Source organism: Thermobia domestica, chromosome 5, assembly GCF_964235325.1.
Source record: "Thermobia domestica chromosome 5, izTheDome1.hap1.1, whole genome shotgun sequence".
Taxonomy (NCBI): Eukaryota; Metazoa; Arthropoda; class Insecta; order Zygentoma; family Lepismatidae; genus Thermobia; species Thermobia domestica.
In genome coordinates, this window is record NC_137458.1 from 201,185,320 (window position 1) to 201,202,942 (window position 17,623).

The 17,623-nt window shown below is 37.2% G+C and overlaps 1 protein-coding gene across 15 annotated transcripts in view; it reads left to right on the forward strand.

Moving 5' to 3' along the window:
• The window catches only part of LOC145686344 (uncharacterized), a 584,205-nt gene that overhangs the window by 47,549 nt on the left and 519,033 nt on the right, over nucleotides 1-17,623 (forward strand). For 11 of the 15 annotated variants that reach the window (XR_014131592.1, XR_014131591.1, XR_014131593.1 and 8 more), the window contains exon 2: nucleotides 1,713-1,841. Coding sequence is in view for 9 of the 15 variants with exons in the window: in XM_081759580.1 (XP_081615706.1) it covers nucleotides 1,743-1,841 (99 nt within the window). In the remaining 6 variants the exon portion in view is untranslated. The remainder of the gene's footprint in view (nucleotides 1-1,712; nucleotides 1,842-17,623) is intronic. The other 4 variants (XR_014131596.1, XR_014131594.1, XM_081759579.1 and 1 more) reach the window with 1 other exon arrangement.

Consider the following 17,623-nt stretch of genomic DNA (forward strand, 5'->3'; position numbering starts at 1 on the left):
CTTTCTCCCATCTTTCAGGCAATTTACGGATTCCGTGTCGAAAGAATTCCTCATCTTTTGACGCAATCTAATCAAAGATCCATTTTTCGATATTTTCTGAAGAAGTGAACCGCTGTCCAATCAAATCGTTATTCATGCAATCGATCAAGTAGTAGTCAGACGGAGCAGTGTCTGGTGAATATGGCGGGTGGAGTAACACTTTCCATCCGACATTTTCCAAATAGGTTTTGACCGGTTTTGCGACATGTGGTCGAGCGTTATCATCTTGATAAATAAGTTTATTATGCCTGTTATTCCATTCTGGTCGTTTTCAGGCCAGAGCTTGCTTCAAACGCATTAATTGTTGTCGATAGCGGTGTCCATTAATAGTTTCACCAAGTTTCAGAAGTTCATAGTACACCACACGTTTCAAATCCCACCATATATACAGCATAACCTTTGCACAATGAATATCTCGTTTCGGTTGTGAAGGACCTGGTTCACCTTGCTTCACCCAGGCCTTTTTTCGTTTAGGATTCTCGTAATGAATCCACTTCTCATCACCAGTTACAATTCGATGCAAAAATCCCTTCCTTTTCTGTCTTTGAAGCAGCAATTCGCAAACGGTTTTTCTTCTTTCAACGTCTTTCTTTTCAATTCATGTGAAACCCAATAAGACATCCTTTGAATCATTCCTATGGCTTTGAGACGTTTGGAAACTGTTGTTTGCTCAACTCCAAATGCTTCTGCAAGTTCGTCCTGCGTTTGACACGAATCCTGATCAAGCAATGCTCTCAATTCTTCATCTTCAAATTCTTTTGGCTGTCCAAATTGCTTTTGGTCTTCCAAGCTGAAATCACCACCTTTAAACCGTGCAAACCACTTCTGACACGTTCGCTCAGCTAGAGCATGGTCACCAAACACTTCCACTAAAATATGATGACTTGCGGTAGCACTTTTCTTCATGTTAAAGCAATGAAGAATAACTCCCCGCAAAAACACTTTATCAGGCACAAAATGTGCCATTTTCAGTTGAAGAAAAAATGTTGTTGTTTCCGCTTCAAGCAACTGACATATACTAAACAAGATGCTCAATGACAGTAGTTTTCAACGCATGTTTGGATCAACGAAACTATGGGACAATAAGCTAGTTACGCCATCTTTTGTGAAACCGCACGAATTAATTCCTAGACCAAATACATCCTTGAACAGTATGTATTATAAATTTAACTATTTTTAACTTGCATACAAGGGTCATGGAAGTACTACTGTCATGTTTCACCCAAAGTATGCCAAGTATAGAAGTAGATCCAATATTTATACCCAAAATTTTCTATTTAAATATTAAGGGCAATATGTTAAGTCTACTTCCCGTTATGCTTATGTTTCTCTCATGAAATTGATTAGTTAATTTAAACAAAAAGTAATAAACACACAAAGAAAATGCAATTGTTTCTGTAATAATCCGTAAACGTAATGGTCAGTTATTGGTACTCTTAAAAGGAATGTGGAAGTGGGAGAGAGCAAAGTTTACTTCTGCTACGCACATTTGTTGGGTAATGAAATAGAAAGAAGTGTATGATATGTTTAAGCAGTACGGCTGCTTTTTTTTTTTTTTTTTTATCTGTGCTTGCCTGATAATAGTTTTGGTATTGAAAGAGATTGTCATGAAAATTTATTGTAGTTTCTTTTATGTATACTTGTAAGAATGTTTATACATATATTTATTGCAGATAGTAAATGAGTAGCAATGTTAATATTCCATGGACTTGTCTCCTAGAAGAAAAAACATCAAATGTAGGAGCAAAAGATACATACATAATGTTTACCGTTTTCAAGAAGATTCGCCGAAGAAGTGTGAGGTGAGTTAGTTTCGTCATCTGCTTTTGCAGACATAAATAATATCATCAGAAATATTTTTGCTCAGGAAATTTAGTTTTGAGAATATAAAGTATGGTACTTTGATTGGATATATATAATATGAATAATAATAAAATATGAACTTTGTCCTACAGATTCTTTAATCAGGCTTTAAGTGAGTGTATATGAAACTTTTTATTGACTACTGAATTCGCAATGACTTTAAGAAACAAGCAATTGGAATTGTGCACACCAGAAAATGAACCTTTATAATTATGACAAACACAGTTACATGATTTCACACAAACTTTCTATCTAATTATTGTAGCCAAATGCTACTGGAACTTCTTTATATTATCACTCGAGCCCAGTGTTTTTGAAAGTGTTGCTTTAATTCTACGTCCCTTCCAAAGGACTAATTAAGCGTAATTTATTGTTAGGATGTACAGCATTGCACTAATGTTGCCTACGATTCTGGGTGCATCTTTCTAAATTCGAGGCAAGATAAGAAGCATGACTATTTACAGACGTGTTCAAATTATTAGTTTCTGAATATTTTACTGTTCTTATAATATTACGTGAGAAAATAGTTCGAACTTAGTCCAAATTACTACTTTGTAACTCTGTCCTAATTTCTAGTGGGTGTGGCATATACTTTTCAATATCAATAAAACAAATGCGTACGTAACATTCAAATATAATTACTATAAAGTGTGTATATTCAAATTGGAAACAAAAAAATGAAGTGGAATACTTACAAGAAAATTATTTCTCACACAAAGATTAACATTTCTTATGAAGTCCCTTATTCTTTATAAGTCTCTTATCCTTTGTGGCATCCTATGTACGAGTTTAGCACATTTTGCCTTCAACATCGTGATACCACAAATTGTTATCTTGATCAATTGAAGTTTGGTTCTAATGTGCTTCTTCTCTAGCTTTTCTTTCATGAAGCTGAAAAAGTTTTCAATCGGGTTCAGATCAGGACTAGTACCTGGCCACGGAAGAACACTAATTTGGTTGTCCTCGAGGAATTTTGTAGCAGCTTTGGCCCGGTGGCATGGGGCTCCATCATGCATAAAGATGAATTGTACGTCATCAAACCAGAGTGCAGTCTGGGAATGCAGTTCTTCTTGAAGAACTTGTAGGTATTGGTCGTGCTTCATTGTCCTCTCTACTATATACAGTCTCCCAGGCCCGAAGACAGATATCACACCCCAGACCATGACTGAAGTAGGATGCATCACGGTTTATTAAAGACATTCCAACTTGAATTCCTCCCATATCAACTTCGCCATCAGATATTCAGATTCATCACTGAAACACACTATTCTCCAATCGTCAGCAGTCCAATATTCTAGGCCTCGTGCCCATTTGAGGCGGTTCTTTGCCATGATTGGAGTGGACTCTAATTTTTGTTTTCTTTCTTGACCGTGTGCTTTTATTCCCTCGGCACAAAGAATCCTTCGAACACTTTCAGGCCAAATGTCTGCGCCATACTCAGCCATTTTTATGCTTAAGTCTATTAGAAGTAGCACTTCTGTTTCCAAGAGCCAATCTTTTTAGTTTCTGATACCCCTTACCGATTTGGTTTTCGCCCACACTTTCCAACCCCATTTTGGCTCTTGTTCATTTCAACTGAGATTCTACTAACAGATTTTTGTTCTATCCCAACTCTACTAGCAATGTATTGCCGTGTATATTTTATTTCCACCAGAAGTATTTTGTTAACTTTCATTTTACGCGGAGAAAAGTCTTTTGCTTTTCCCATTATGCTGCAATTGCAGAACTACACAGAATAAAAGATTGATACAAGAAACACGTCACGGTCATTTTAAACTGGCCCATTCGAACTGTTGAACGCTTTGGATGTCGTTAAGTTCTTACGACAGCAACCACAACACTTCAGACCGTAACTTGTTGATAGGAACCACAATAGCTATCTACAACTGAAATACCACTTTCAGAATCCCCCCCCCCCCCCACTAATACCATCTGCTGTTCAACGGTGATATCGCCACTTCAACTGTACAGTAAACAAATGAAGGATCCTATATTGATGGTTTAACCATTAAATTAAATGTTCTAGAACTTTGAAATTAGGACTCCTACATCAATTTCTCATTTTTCCAGCTTGAATCTAATAATTTGAACACGTCTGTATGTTTCGCTTTCGAGACTAGAATTGGGCGACACGAGAAATTTCACGAGTCTCGTCGGCAACACTAGTTTAAGTCTTTGTTCTGAAATAAATGTTTTCGTGATAAATGATTCATAGTAGAAAAACTAAATGAATGAAGTGATTGTATGAACACAGTCAAGAACAATTTTTAAAGGAACACAGGTCATTGCACAATAAAAATACTCTAATGATAAATATGGTGAACGTTATGCCATTATCTTCGTGGACATTTCGTTACTCTGAAGGATTCTGATAACTTCTAGGTGAAATTAAGAAAATGATCAAACTAAATTTTGTGCGTGAATTTTAAAAGGAGACGAGACGAGGAAAGCTTTCTCTATAATCGAAACGGGAGAAATTTTACTTGTCTCGTCCACAACACTATATTAGACGCATTTAATATTATATTGGTAATAATATTCCTTCTGTATTGCTTAATAGACTTCAGTATTTACCAAAATTTGTGAGACAGCCAGTAGTTACCATAGTATTCAATCAGTATTCAATGGAGATGTTTACGCTTGTCGTGTAACATTGCTCTGCTTTCGCTGCAAAAATGTTTACTATATCTGAATTACGATCCCTGTTGAAACACTGTGTATTTTAAATTAATCCCTTAACACTAGTAGCGCCGTCGTTGTCATTTTGATCTTTTTTCCAATTTCTTTTTACATAACTCAACATACAATGAAACTTCGAAGCTAAAATTTTCTGACTTTTTCTAAAATACATTCACGTATATTATCACAAATTTTCACATTTCTGTCTTAATTATTAAAATAGATAATCATAGATATGCCTAGAACAGCCAATAAGGGTCATTTTGACCCTCATAAGAAAAATGACCAATTTTCAAGTGAACGTAAGTTTTCCAATTTCCGATGACTCATTGTTGTTTCTGGACACGACGAAACACGCACCTATTATCGTGATTACTGAGAGAAGAACAAAAGAAAACGTCATGTGATCTTGTTTGATGACTCATAGCGCGAGCAATTTCGACAGCAGTCTTCGTGCAGCTTTCGACCAGTGTGCATCTTTTCCTACCTAAGATGCAGAAAGGATTGAGTGTACAGGAGTGCCTTGTCCTCTTGAAACAGTTAGATTCCTGTGACAGTGGTGACGACAGCAACGATGAAGATTTTCGTATTTGTGATATGAATTTGCAAAATGTGTCATTCTCTGGAAGTAATGACAGTGATACTGAATTAAATATGGCGTCTGGCAGTGCGACTTCCTTTGGTACACGCAGACAAGGAATTTCAAGCAGACCTGGTCGTGGTCGTGGGCAAGGACAAAGTAACAATGTTCTTACTCGGCCTATAGGTAGCAGTGACAAGAAGTACACATCATCTAGTGGTATTATTTGGAGTCCGATAAATCTTAACTTCACCTCTCCCACTTCAGGTCGCACGCCATCTCGCGATATTGTGACAATTGTAAGTGGACCAACGCCTTTTGCTCGTCGTAATATTGGGTCAAATCCTGCTTCAGCATAGTGTTAGATGGTGAGTGAATCCATGATGAAACACATTCAAACATGTACTGTTGCCGAAGCACGACGTAATTTTGGAGATGACAGCAATTAAAATATAACGCTGGATGAACTCGATGCATTTTTCTTCCTGTTGTATACCCGTGATGCACTAAGCCTTTCAAAACTTTGTGCAGATGATTTATGGAACAAGAATTGGGGGACTACCGGTGTTCAAAGAAACAGTGTAACGATATCATTTCCATGAAATCATGCGGCATCTCAGATTTGATGTGCGAAGCGGCAGAGCAGAGCGCCTGGCAACTAATAAATTTGCTCTTGCGTCTGAGACTTGGAACAAACTCATGGAAAACTGTTATTTGTGTTACAATCGTGCACCAGAAATAACCGTCGATGAACAGTTGTCGCCATACAAATTAAGATGCAGATTTATTCAAGACATGGCAAATAAGCCGGACAAGTTTTTGATCAAATTCTGGTTAGCAACTAATCTAGAATCCAAATATGTATCAAGTGGGTATCCCTGTTTGGGTAAGAATGAAGACCGATCAAATAATGTACAACTTGGGGAGAGTGTGGTACTAAAATTACTGCAGCAACGTCTAAATTCTGGACGCAACATCACTACTGACAAGTTTTTTACTTCTGTGAAACTTGCAAATGAATTTTCTACGAAGAAAACCACAATTGTTGGAACGATGCGTTTGAACAAGCGAGAAATACCTCCTAAAGCACGTGACACCTCAACACCACGAGATTCGACTCTTGCACTGAGAAATGAAGACAAAACACTAACAGTATATAGGTGCAAGAAAAAAAAAAGTAGTGGTTCTTAGCACCATGCATACTAATGTGTCTACAGACTACAGCCCAAAGAAGGAACCGAACACTGTCACTTACAACAATGTCACACAATGCGGCGTAGATGTAACGGACCAGATACTGAGGAAATACACTACAAGATGTGGAACTTGCAGGTAGCCTTTTCAGTTATTTTACAACGTCCTTGACATTACCGCACTCAATCCTTGGATACTTTTCAAGGAATCATCGGTCTCCAGAATTTCACGCCGAGAATTTATTCTTGCGCTGGTGGAAGAACTACGTGCTGATGTTTTGCGCAAGAAATGCCCTTCAGTTGTTCCAGTACTCACCACAAAACGGAAGAAGTGTGCCATCCAACTATGCAAGGGACAGAATAAGAGTTGTGCTAGTTGTGAGGGATGCCAGAAACCAATTTGTGGAAAATGCGTTACTGTGACCCTTAAGCGTGCATATTGTTCAACTTGTGCTGATGTCTAACGAACTTTGGAATATATTCTAGTGTGTTCATTAATAGTTTATGTTCGTGAGTATCATATTCATTTTGTAATGTCTTGAGTTATAACGTGTTGAGTCATATCGCCTTTTTTTTTTCTTACTTATGCAAAAACAATATCAGAAAAATGAACACACTGCTGAACAAGACTGTACTTATTTAATATGAAAACACATTTACACGTGACGTTTCGATCTTCTAGCCAAGATCCTCATCAGACGTACACTGTCTTGAATCTTGGCTAGAAGATCGAAACGTCACGTGTAAATGTGTTTTTATATTAAATAAGTACAGTCTTGTTCAGCAGTGTGTTTATTTTTCTGATTTTATTTGCAAGACGTATGGCTATGATTGTGTGTCAGTTTAAAAGTAATATATATTGTCATTTTTACACCATTTGTAAAACCGAGTGTTTAGTTCGGGAAGGGCTCCGTATAGTTTTTATTGAGATTTAAAACCTCAAGAAACTTGTGAAACACTACTGGGGATAAATTCTCTTACGCGTTCATCCAGTGCTCGTAGCCCCGGTTTCGGTAAGCAATAGGTCCCGACTCCCATAGCCTCCACGCGAATAAAGATGTTAAAATGCAATCAATTAGTTTCGGAATAACTAGTTTAATTGATACTGATGCATTACTATAATAGATCTTTTAGGCGCAATAAGTAATCACATTTACATGCTACAATATTTACATAATTATTAAAGATGAATACGCACAGATTTATATTTCAGTAATGTAGTTTGCTTTATTATTTTGGATCCATTTATATTAAGTGTCCCTTTTCAGGACCGGGCTAAATGAGACGGCACTTCATGTTTTAAGGGGATCTGAACCATTACTCGATCTGATTCGAGTAGTGAAGGGGCTTGCTGGGTCTGTTTTATGTGCAAGTAATTCGTGAAACTAAGTTCACGTCTGAACTTCGGTGCTATAAGGGATACTAAATTCGAACCAAAAGTGATTCCTTAGCGCCTGTTAAGTTGTGTTAGAAACTACTGGAAAGCAAATTGTAGTAAGTCCGAGTTTTGTGTTCGTTGTCGACACTGACAAGTAAAGGTTCTCCCCCAAGAATCGGGGATCCGGAAACTGCGCATATATTTAGATAGAGGAGGGCCACGAAGGAATACTGGTGAAATATGCCGGGCCGACAGCGAAGGATAAATCCAATATGGCCGCCCGAAGGTCATGCCAATCGACTTTTGCAAGCAACCTCTCACCCACTTCCCATGGGCAGATTGATATATGCATGAACACTACACATCTATTGGTTTGAAATTTCGCGGATGTTGACGTATTGAACCCAATATGGCCGATCAAAATGTCAATGTGTCAGCGACTCGTGTCTGGAAAACTAATTGTACTATGGAAGTACAGTATCACTAGATGTGTACGAAAAGCATTAAACGGTTCAAAATATCGTTGTCTGAAAACCAATATGGCCGAACAAAATCTTGAACCAAACAGCTCGTACTACAAAAACGAAATTTGGTGTAAAGATCCATTACTACTAGTAGGTGAGGAAAATAATACAAATGGATCACAATTTCTACATCGTGTATTCAATATAGACGCTAAATACGCATGTAAAATGTACACTGTAAACAGTTCAGGTGGTTTTGCATGAAACTCACGTACAACTCACTGGAACAGATTTTGCAGGTGAAATGCCAGTAAGTTAAAAATGTTGCCAATGCCTGTTTACCTGTTTGAAGTGTTACATGCAAACATATACTGTTAATTTGGGAAGGTCTACAACGCACTAGCCACAAACGTCCTAGAATACGCGTCTTACAGTTTGCAAACCACATCATATATGTAACAAAAGTCGCCCTTGCCAACACTGGCACCGTGGCTACACAGGTAACATCGTGGTTTACGATCCAAGAATCCTATGTTCGAACCCGGCGCAAATCAAAAACCTATTTTTCGTTATTCACATAATTATTAATTATTCTATATATTGTTACAGCAAACTAAATATGTATTGGTCCATTTATGATTCATGGAATGTTTCTGCTGAAAGTCATGCAATTATGCCGATAAAATTACGGCATATGTTTTGATGAAATTGTGGCGTCAGAGTGCCATATATTTCACCAAAATTTGACGGTATAACTTGTAGAGCGTATAAAAATAAGTGTTAGGTCAAATGGTGTAGAAACTGTTTGTAGTCTATGATGCGCTACGGAAGTGCGTATTAGGTGTTACATGTACTCTCGTAACAATCAGAGATTTGGCAAGATTGTGTAAAGGAAGATATGGGGCAGAGTGCTGTCACGGTGGATATGGGTGTTTGGTTCAGGATTTTGTGCGGCCATATTGGTTTTCAGATGGCGATATTTTGAACCGTTTAATGCTTTTCGTACACTTCTAGTGATACTGTATTTCCATAGTACAATTCGTTTTCCAGACACGAGTCGTTGACACATTGACATTTTGATCGGCCAAATTGGGTTCAATACGTCAACGTTTGCGAAATTTCAAACCAATAGATGTGTAGTGTTCATACATATATCAATCTGCAAAACATTAAGTCAATCTGCCCATGGGAAGTGGATGAGAGGTTGCTTGCAAAAGTCGATTGGCATGACCTTCGGGCGGCCATATTGGATTTATCCTTCGCTGTCGGCCCGGCATATTTCACCAGTATTCCTTCGTGGTCCTCCTATATCTAAATATATGCGCAGTTTGCGGTATCCGATTCTTGGGAAAGAACCTTTACTTGTGAGTCAATATGGGACATGGACGAACAGTTTAAGATTAAATCCAAACTACGGCAATGCGTTCAAGTTTTAAGGCACTCTCTGGCAATGGAACCGGGACCCGCGTGCACTAAAGATGCTAGAGGAAGCCACTAGACCAGAAAAGAGAGCTGGAAATCAAATGCTGTATATAAATATTTTTTTTAAAAAAATTCTATAATCACAACTTCTAAATAGTGTTCAAATAAATCAAAATCCTATTCGATAATATGTTACTACCCAAAAAAGAAATCGAACATATGTTACTAGGAACTAAAATATCGATTTCAATAAGACTTATTTCATGTCATGTCATTTTCTTCACTGTCTGATTCTCTAACACAAATAATAAATTGTTTTGAATTCTGATCATGACCAAAATAACTTTCTTCCATTTTCTGAGTATGATGAGCACAGTTCTGCCATAAGTTACTATCTTCTGTACACATTCTCGTAATAACTTACACACACTAGCACTAAGGGAAGGGGTAGTGGTTTTCCTCACATCCGTCTTCAACCGTGCCCAAAGTCTATGGGATTGAGACAACAATGGTACATAGCAAACGAAGAACTTCATGATCATACTCGTGTGCTATACTATCGATAACAATTTTTTTTTCTCTATATTAGAGTTTTTGATTGCCCCTATTAATACAGCTTTCATACGGAGGGGCTGTGGAACAGGAAGTGTGACTATTCATGAAATCCAACATATCCGAAATTTTCGTAGACATTGTGGGTATATGGCGTTTAAGTCGTGAATGGTAGCTTGTATTGTCCAACACTATCACGCATTTCTTATCAGTTGGTAAGTTTTTTATGAGGGTGTGCTCGAATCAATTTTCAAAACCCTGCGGACGCATGTCATCACGGGAATCCGCTTTGAATTGCTTATCTTTCTAACAGAAAGAAACAAAAAATTCGGAACCCATCCTTCTGTACTCCCTGCTTGCAAAATCATGGTTCGCTTTCCTCTGGATACAGGAGCTTTGAGGGCACAAAAGCACCACACCGTGTGTATCGAACCAAGTTTCATCTACATAAACAATCTTGCAACCACTGTTCCTAAGCTGATAGAGTCTCGAGAAAAATCTAAACCGCCACGCAACTATTCTAGCTGATTCTATAACTCGCCTCTTGTTCAAAATACGGAACTTAACACCTAATTTCCGCAATATCACACGTAATGTAGTTCTTTGATATGGGAAGTGGTCATCCTTTCGAAGTTCGGATAATATTTCATTCAAAGTGGGGCTTCTACCTTCACTGAAATAATCATAAATTTCTCGCCTAACAATGTCACAAATAAAATAATTAATTTTTTGGAGAGTTCCTTTCTTTTATTAGCCAATTTCTGAGTTTTGGGACCTCGATGTATTATCGTTCGCACTGTATGTCAATGGAGGTCTAGAATTTTTGCGGTTTTAGTGATTGCTCCCCTCCCTAATTGATTTTTTGTTACTTAACTGAAAATATTTCACACAAGTTTGTGACTGTTTGCAAAGAGTTCCTGTTGTTTGTTTTTGCATTTTCCTCGGAGTATCTTCGAGATGACTTGGTCCCGGATTGATTTCGAAGCTGTTAACAGTCCCGTCGTCTTCATTGACACTACAGTTATAACCGAAATCTCCACCAACGCAAACGCTACGGTTCGAATCACAGCCATCAGTTACATCGACATCAACGTTATTCAAATCAACACCATCTTCGGCATTATTGTCGCCATTGGAATCTTGGCTCTGTTCCACGGTCTCCACATGCTGAAGATCACAAGAAAATTTGATCGGATAAAAGCAGTGATCGAGTTTTAAAAACCTTGGTAAGAATTAGCAGGCTGATCTTGCACTACGCTTTACTAAAACTGAACGACTAGCCTAAAATTTGCTTCATATATTGACAGATATAAGTTTCTGCCGATTATGCCTGGGAGTGTGTGAATATGTTAGGGTCGTGCTTTTCTATCCATTCATCTTTTTAGTAGGCGAAAATTAAAAGAAAACTCTAACACTAAAAAAGAAAGAAAAGAAAGTACTTAATTTTATAAGCCGTGAAAAGTTAGCAAGTTTAATAGAGAACCTTTTTCCCCTCGATGTTAGGTCGAATGAGTTTTCAAAATTGTTTTTCTATGTATAAAACGGGGTACAATGTTTTCATATAAGGAGTTTCTTACTTGCAGTAAAGTTATATGCATGTACGTTAACCGATGATTGCCTAGAGAAGTTTTTGACGCGAATTCAAGAAAAAGAAAAAAAATGTGTGTTGTGAAACGGATTAAAAATAAACATTGACAAAAGAAAAAACAGGGGGATAGCCACTGGCCATCAGATCTTTCTGTGCGATACAAGCTGCGTGATAATTTGAAAAGACATACGGCAACATCGTAAAACACATTGACGAATGGGTTTCGTCAGCGGGAGGGTTCTCTGTTGGCCTTACTTGAGTGCTGTTTTGTTGTTTTGGGGGTAAAAGGACAGAGCCTTTGAGAATTTCAAACTGTATACGGCGAGAGCGAACGAAGTTTCGATGTATCGTTATTTCTATTATGTTCTTTGATTAGATGTTTGGTTTGTGGAACAATTTCTTTGGACTGCATCACAGTGTTCTAGGGTTGCAAAATTTCATGTTCAAAAGAAGCTTAGCTCACCTGCAACTCAGTGTATAAAAACTGAGCTAAGCTCACGACTAAACTCAAAACTCTAAAATAAATGTACTAAACTGACACGCGTTTCCATATGAGCTGTACTCAACTTCCATATTAACTGTCAGGAAGTTATTAGGTCGGTGCGAATTAAATGTCCTTTTCGACATCTAATGAGAAGCTCATTTCAGAAACACAACGGATTACACGTCCAACATCTCAGTTACATGTCCAGTTAACGGTCTGGGGTACCCAGTCAATTAGAAGGTAGTACATTGTTGAATAGCGTCGTATGAAAGTGCACTATGGAGAACACACAATTTTGCGAAAATTGTTCTTTGAGTTCAAACTAGGACACTTTGCACAGCAAGCAACAAAAAAATTAACAATGCATTTCGCATGAATGTACCATTTTACTTTTTTTAATTTCGTTACGGTGACAGCATTGCAAAGTGAGTCCCGTGGGCACCGACCAACATCATGTCCGGATAAGTTCCTCAGGAACACCGTGGAAACAGACCCACGGAAAAATGTTCCCATTCCAGACGAGTTAGACATGCACTATCTATTGTCGTTCGGCGGCTCCGTGTAGTCAGTAAGATAAAAAAGTTGACTCATGGGTGCCACATGAGTTCGCACTGGTCAACAAGAATCGTCGTCTAGATGTGCGCAGTTCTCTGAGCGTAAGGATTATCATTTGTGATGAAAAATGGATCTGTTACGACATTCGTAAGTGGTCAAGACAATGATTGGATTGTGATTAGCGTCCAGGAATTCCTAAATCACTTTTTCTCCACATAAGGTGTAATTGCTGGTATGGTTTTCTGTAGTGGGAGTGATTCATCATATCTTACTCAGGCGAGGTGAAACACCATACAGCGAGATTACCAGGAAAATGCAGTTTCAACGTGACTCGTACACTTTCTTTTATGAATTTACTACCACGATACTTTAGAAGTGAAATAATTCAGTTGTTGATCGAGACATGAGTGTTCGATTCTGGAGTGCAGTGAAAAGGCAACTATTCTCCCATTATTTGACATCATTTTTAGGGTATTTTACAGCTTCTGATCTTTTCATTTATTTGATTGGGCGAAGAATGTTTCTGTATGCCAGAATTGCCCCATCAGGATTTTACGAGGCACATTTCAAAAGAAAGAGCCGATATTTTATTATAACCGACTGGCAATAGTGATCGGATCACGCTTGCGCAGTAACATCACTTGGTCCATTGGCTATCAAACAACTATAGTTTTGCCAGTCATCTGTTTGTTTTCGTGTGTGCTGGAGCGTGTTAAAATGGCTGCGCGCATACATAATCCCGCCTGGTGCGAGATCCGCTCTGTGATTAGACTTCTTCATGCTAAAGGACAAAGTGCTGCTGAAATTCATAGCGAATTGTGTGCGGTGTACGGCGACAGTGTAATGAGTGAAAGAAAGGTATGGTAGGTGTGCATTCAAAGACGGCCGTACAAATATCCACGACGAAGAGAAGAGTGAAAGACCAAGCATTCAGATTGACGACTTGGTGCAGCAAGTGAATGAAAGAAAACCGTCGCTTCACCATTACCGCTCTACACATTGAATTTTCAGAGGTTTCACCAATAACATTGTTTCGAATTGTTACAGAAACATTAGGATATCGGAAATTGTGTTCCAAATGGGTCCCCAAAATGTTGACAGACGTCCACAAACAGAACCGACTGACTGCAGCACATGCATTTCTGGATCGCTATGACAGAGAGGGTCATGAATTTTTTACCGACATTGTTACAGGTGACGAAACATGGATTTCTTACATCAATGTCGAGTCGAAACAACAATCGATGCAGTGGCTTTCACCTCAACGATTTGAAGAACCTGATGAATTGAAAACGGCAGTGTTGAAGTGGCTGAACTCCCAAGCGGCGAACTTCTATGCAGAGGGTATAAAAAAACTTGTGCCACGGTACAGAAAGTGCTTGGAAAATAATGGTGACTATGTTGAAAAATAAAGGGGATATGTACTTGCTTTTACCCAATAAAACAATGTTGCTAAACTAACTTACGTTTCCAATTAAATATCGGCCCTTTCTTTTGAAATGCTCCTCGTACTAAGCATGTAGATATGAGTATAATTTATATTTGTGTTAGTTCAACTGTGAAGACGGACTAGTCGAACCCAATCTTGCATTTAGGTAGAGTAAATTATAATTTATGTGTGAACATGCATTCTTCCAATATAGGTTTCCAAGATTTTAATTTGAAAGTAAATTGTGCAGAGTATTGAATACTAAGAATAATTATCAGATCCTAACTTACGTATACTAGATATTGCTGTCATTTTTGTATGATGTACAGTGTCAGATTTGTCACTGTTAGGTTGATTGATAAAGTAATTAGAGTTTAACATCTCATTCCATGCAGTCGAGAACAGTACTCTGAATTTGAATCCACGCTAAGCATCCCAACCCGGAATTGGTATCATACATTAATATTTACATTAATCGTATTATAATGTATATATTCATTGACATAAAAGTCATGATTTTACCATTGCAACATTATAATAAGAAACAAATTAAATTTTATATTTAAGAAAGCCTTACTTAATGATTGCAAATCAGGGGTTAATAATGAAATAGTGAGTATTTAATATTCAGCTTTCAGCTGTGGCATTCTACATTTTAATTTCTTATAATATTCATTCCTAATTTAATTCGAAAGAAAAAGAGTTACCAATATATAATTCAAAGAATGTTCTCTGTATCCAAGTTAAGATAGGAACACACAAGAAGAAATAAAACAACGTTTTACAGGGTTTAAGCACATGAACCTCTAATTGAGAGACTATTTACCCAAACAGCTCGACTATTTCTTGAAGTATTATTGATCTGTTTTCGACTTTTGAGTAAAGTGCTTTTCTGCTTCGTGTTAGCTTTAGTCAGCTCTTGAAATGCATACACGTACTTTTTGCGTAAGTCGCATATTATTTTACATCACAATAACTTAAGTATAACAGATTGAATCCGTGGAATGATTAGGGCTGGAATGATAGATAACAATAATAATAAAATGGCAGTAATAGAACTATTATAACAATTACAAAAAAAAAAAAAAAAGCACCCGACGAGATTCGAACTTTGTCTCCTGCTTGGCGGTGTTGTGTGCTACCAGTGCACCAGAACTCCTTTAATTAAACTGCTAATTAAGGAAGCTATGCCTTTGTGTTTCATGTTTTACTTTAAAAGATGTTGAAACATAACTAATATTCCTGCAAGTCTTGGTACAATTCAAGGAATTCAGCCAATACCTTTTGTCATCTTTTTCGTTCCAAAGTATAAGTTAGGCTGGGAGACCAACCTTAAAACTTCAGCCTTGAGAAGCGTTATGAGGTATTTCCCCCATTGTGGAAGCTATTTGTAACGTGTTTTTGAGTTGAAGAAAATTATGAATTCAACTAAGGAACATATTTTCATATGGGCCTTAGTATCTCGTCTAGTCTTACATGAAAGATTTCTAACTAGCTTACAGTGTGTGCAACAACAAGTGACTTACTTGCGTAGGTAAGTGGTTACCGCTTTGAACTTTCAGCTGGGATACTCGGGTTCGAATGCCACCAGCACCGAATTTATTAGTGTTTCAGTTGCAGTCCGTACTGTGTTACAAGGAAGATCTCCTATTGAGATGGTAGAGTAGGTCTCTGAATGAAGAAAAAGATTTATAAACTTATTTTCTGCAATTGTTCAATATTTGATATTTTCAGTTTATTTCAACCAGTTTCTAATTCATATATGATCATGTTACCCTTTCTTCTCATATGCAGTATGTAATGAAATCTTTATACCGTTACCTACTGTTAGGATCTTCCTACCTCAAGTGAAGGACTAGTAAATCTTTTTACACAAAATGATTAATTTCTCTCCCTCCTTTTTCTCTATGATAATACTTGTTCATTCCAGCTAACTGCTGGAATGATTAACCGAAAGTCGAATGTTTACCGTAAACAAAGAAAAAAAAATACATAAAAATATTGCATGACGTGAAATGAAGGTAAAAGTAGTTTAGATTTGTAAGCAGAGTGGAAAAAATCATGATTTTTTAGAAAAACATTTTTGTTGACTTTTTTTTATTTAAATCGATTTTTTTGATTTAAATCAAATCTTTCTCCTCGTATAATACAAGTCGCGAACTGAAGAAAAAGCATTAGGAATTAGTATTAAATGCTGATTATGCCATTTAAGTGAATGTGTTGGGGTTGAATTTTAAGTTATTCCCAATCGTTAACCTATATGAATCCCAAACAATGTTTCTTAACCCTTTTAAATTATGGCTCTTATTAAAGGTAAATTATAGACTTTCAGTCAAGCAGCTATAGCATCATCCCTATTTATCCTAGGATCATGGTACATACATCACTCTCTTTAGAATAGAAGAGCTTTTGAAACGGTAACATTCACATTTCCCTATCATGTCCCTGAAGCGGGAATTTTTAAGAGTAACAGTCATATATATATTTTTTACTTTTTTTTTTTTTAAATTTTTGATCCCCTCTGGATTCCCCGTGTGTTAACGAACAGATCTCAAAATCAACTGGGAAATACTAAGGGGTGTACTAAATGTGTGTACAAAATTTCAAGCTTCTATCTTGAGTAGTAAGGGTGAGGAAACTATTTAACAATGAACTAAGAACATTCCCACAATGCCCCAGATGACCCGGATGTAATATAAAAATTTACTCAGACATCCCTATTTATCCTAGGATCATGATTTGTACATTATTCTCTTCAGAATAAAACAAATTTTGAAACGGTACCCTTCAAATGTCTCCATCATGTATCTGGCGCGGGTAAATCACGAAAAAAGGAATTTTCTGTTAATTTTTTTTTTTTAAATTTTTACCTCTGTGGACCCCTCCCCCTGTTTTAAGGCAGAGATCTGAAACAAATCTGAACAATACTGAGGGGTGCAGTGAGTAAATGTGCAAAATTTCATTCTTGTAGATGCAAAAGTAAGCCCGCGAAAAATAATATTCCCCAAATACCCCAGATTTCCGTATAAAACAGGATCTCAGGTAACAGTTTCCTGAGACATCCCTATTTATCCTAGGAGCATAGTACGTACATCATTTTCTTCAGAATAGAACAGCAGCCTTTCAAATGGCACCATTCATGTCTCCATCTGAGGCGGGAAAATCACGAAAAAAGCTATTTTTTTTGTTAAAAATATTTTTTTTTTTTTTAAATTCCTTTCTGGAACCCGCTGTTTCTACGCAGAGATCTGGAAATTATAAAGGGGTGCACTGAACGAGTGTGCAAGATTTCAGTCTTCTGAATGCGAAATGTAACCCACCAAAAATAAGAATAATAAGCATAACCAAAAATATCTTTTTTAATTTATGATGTCATCACACACTATGCCTCAATGCA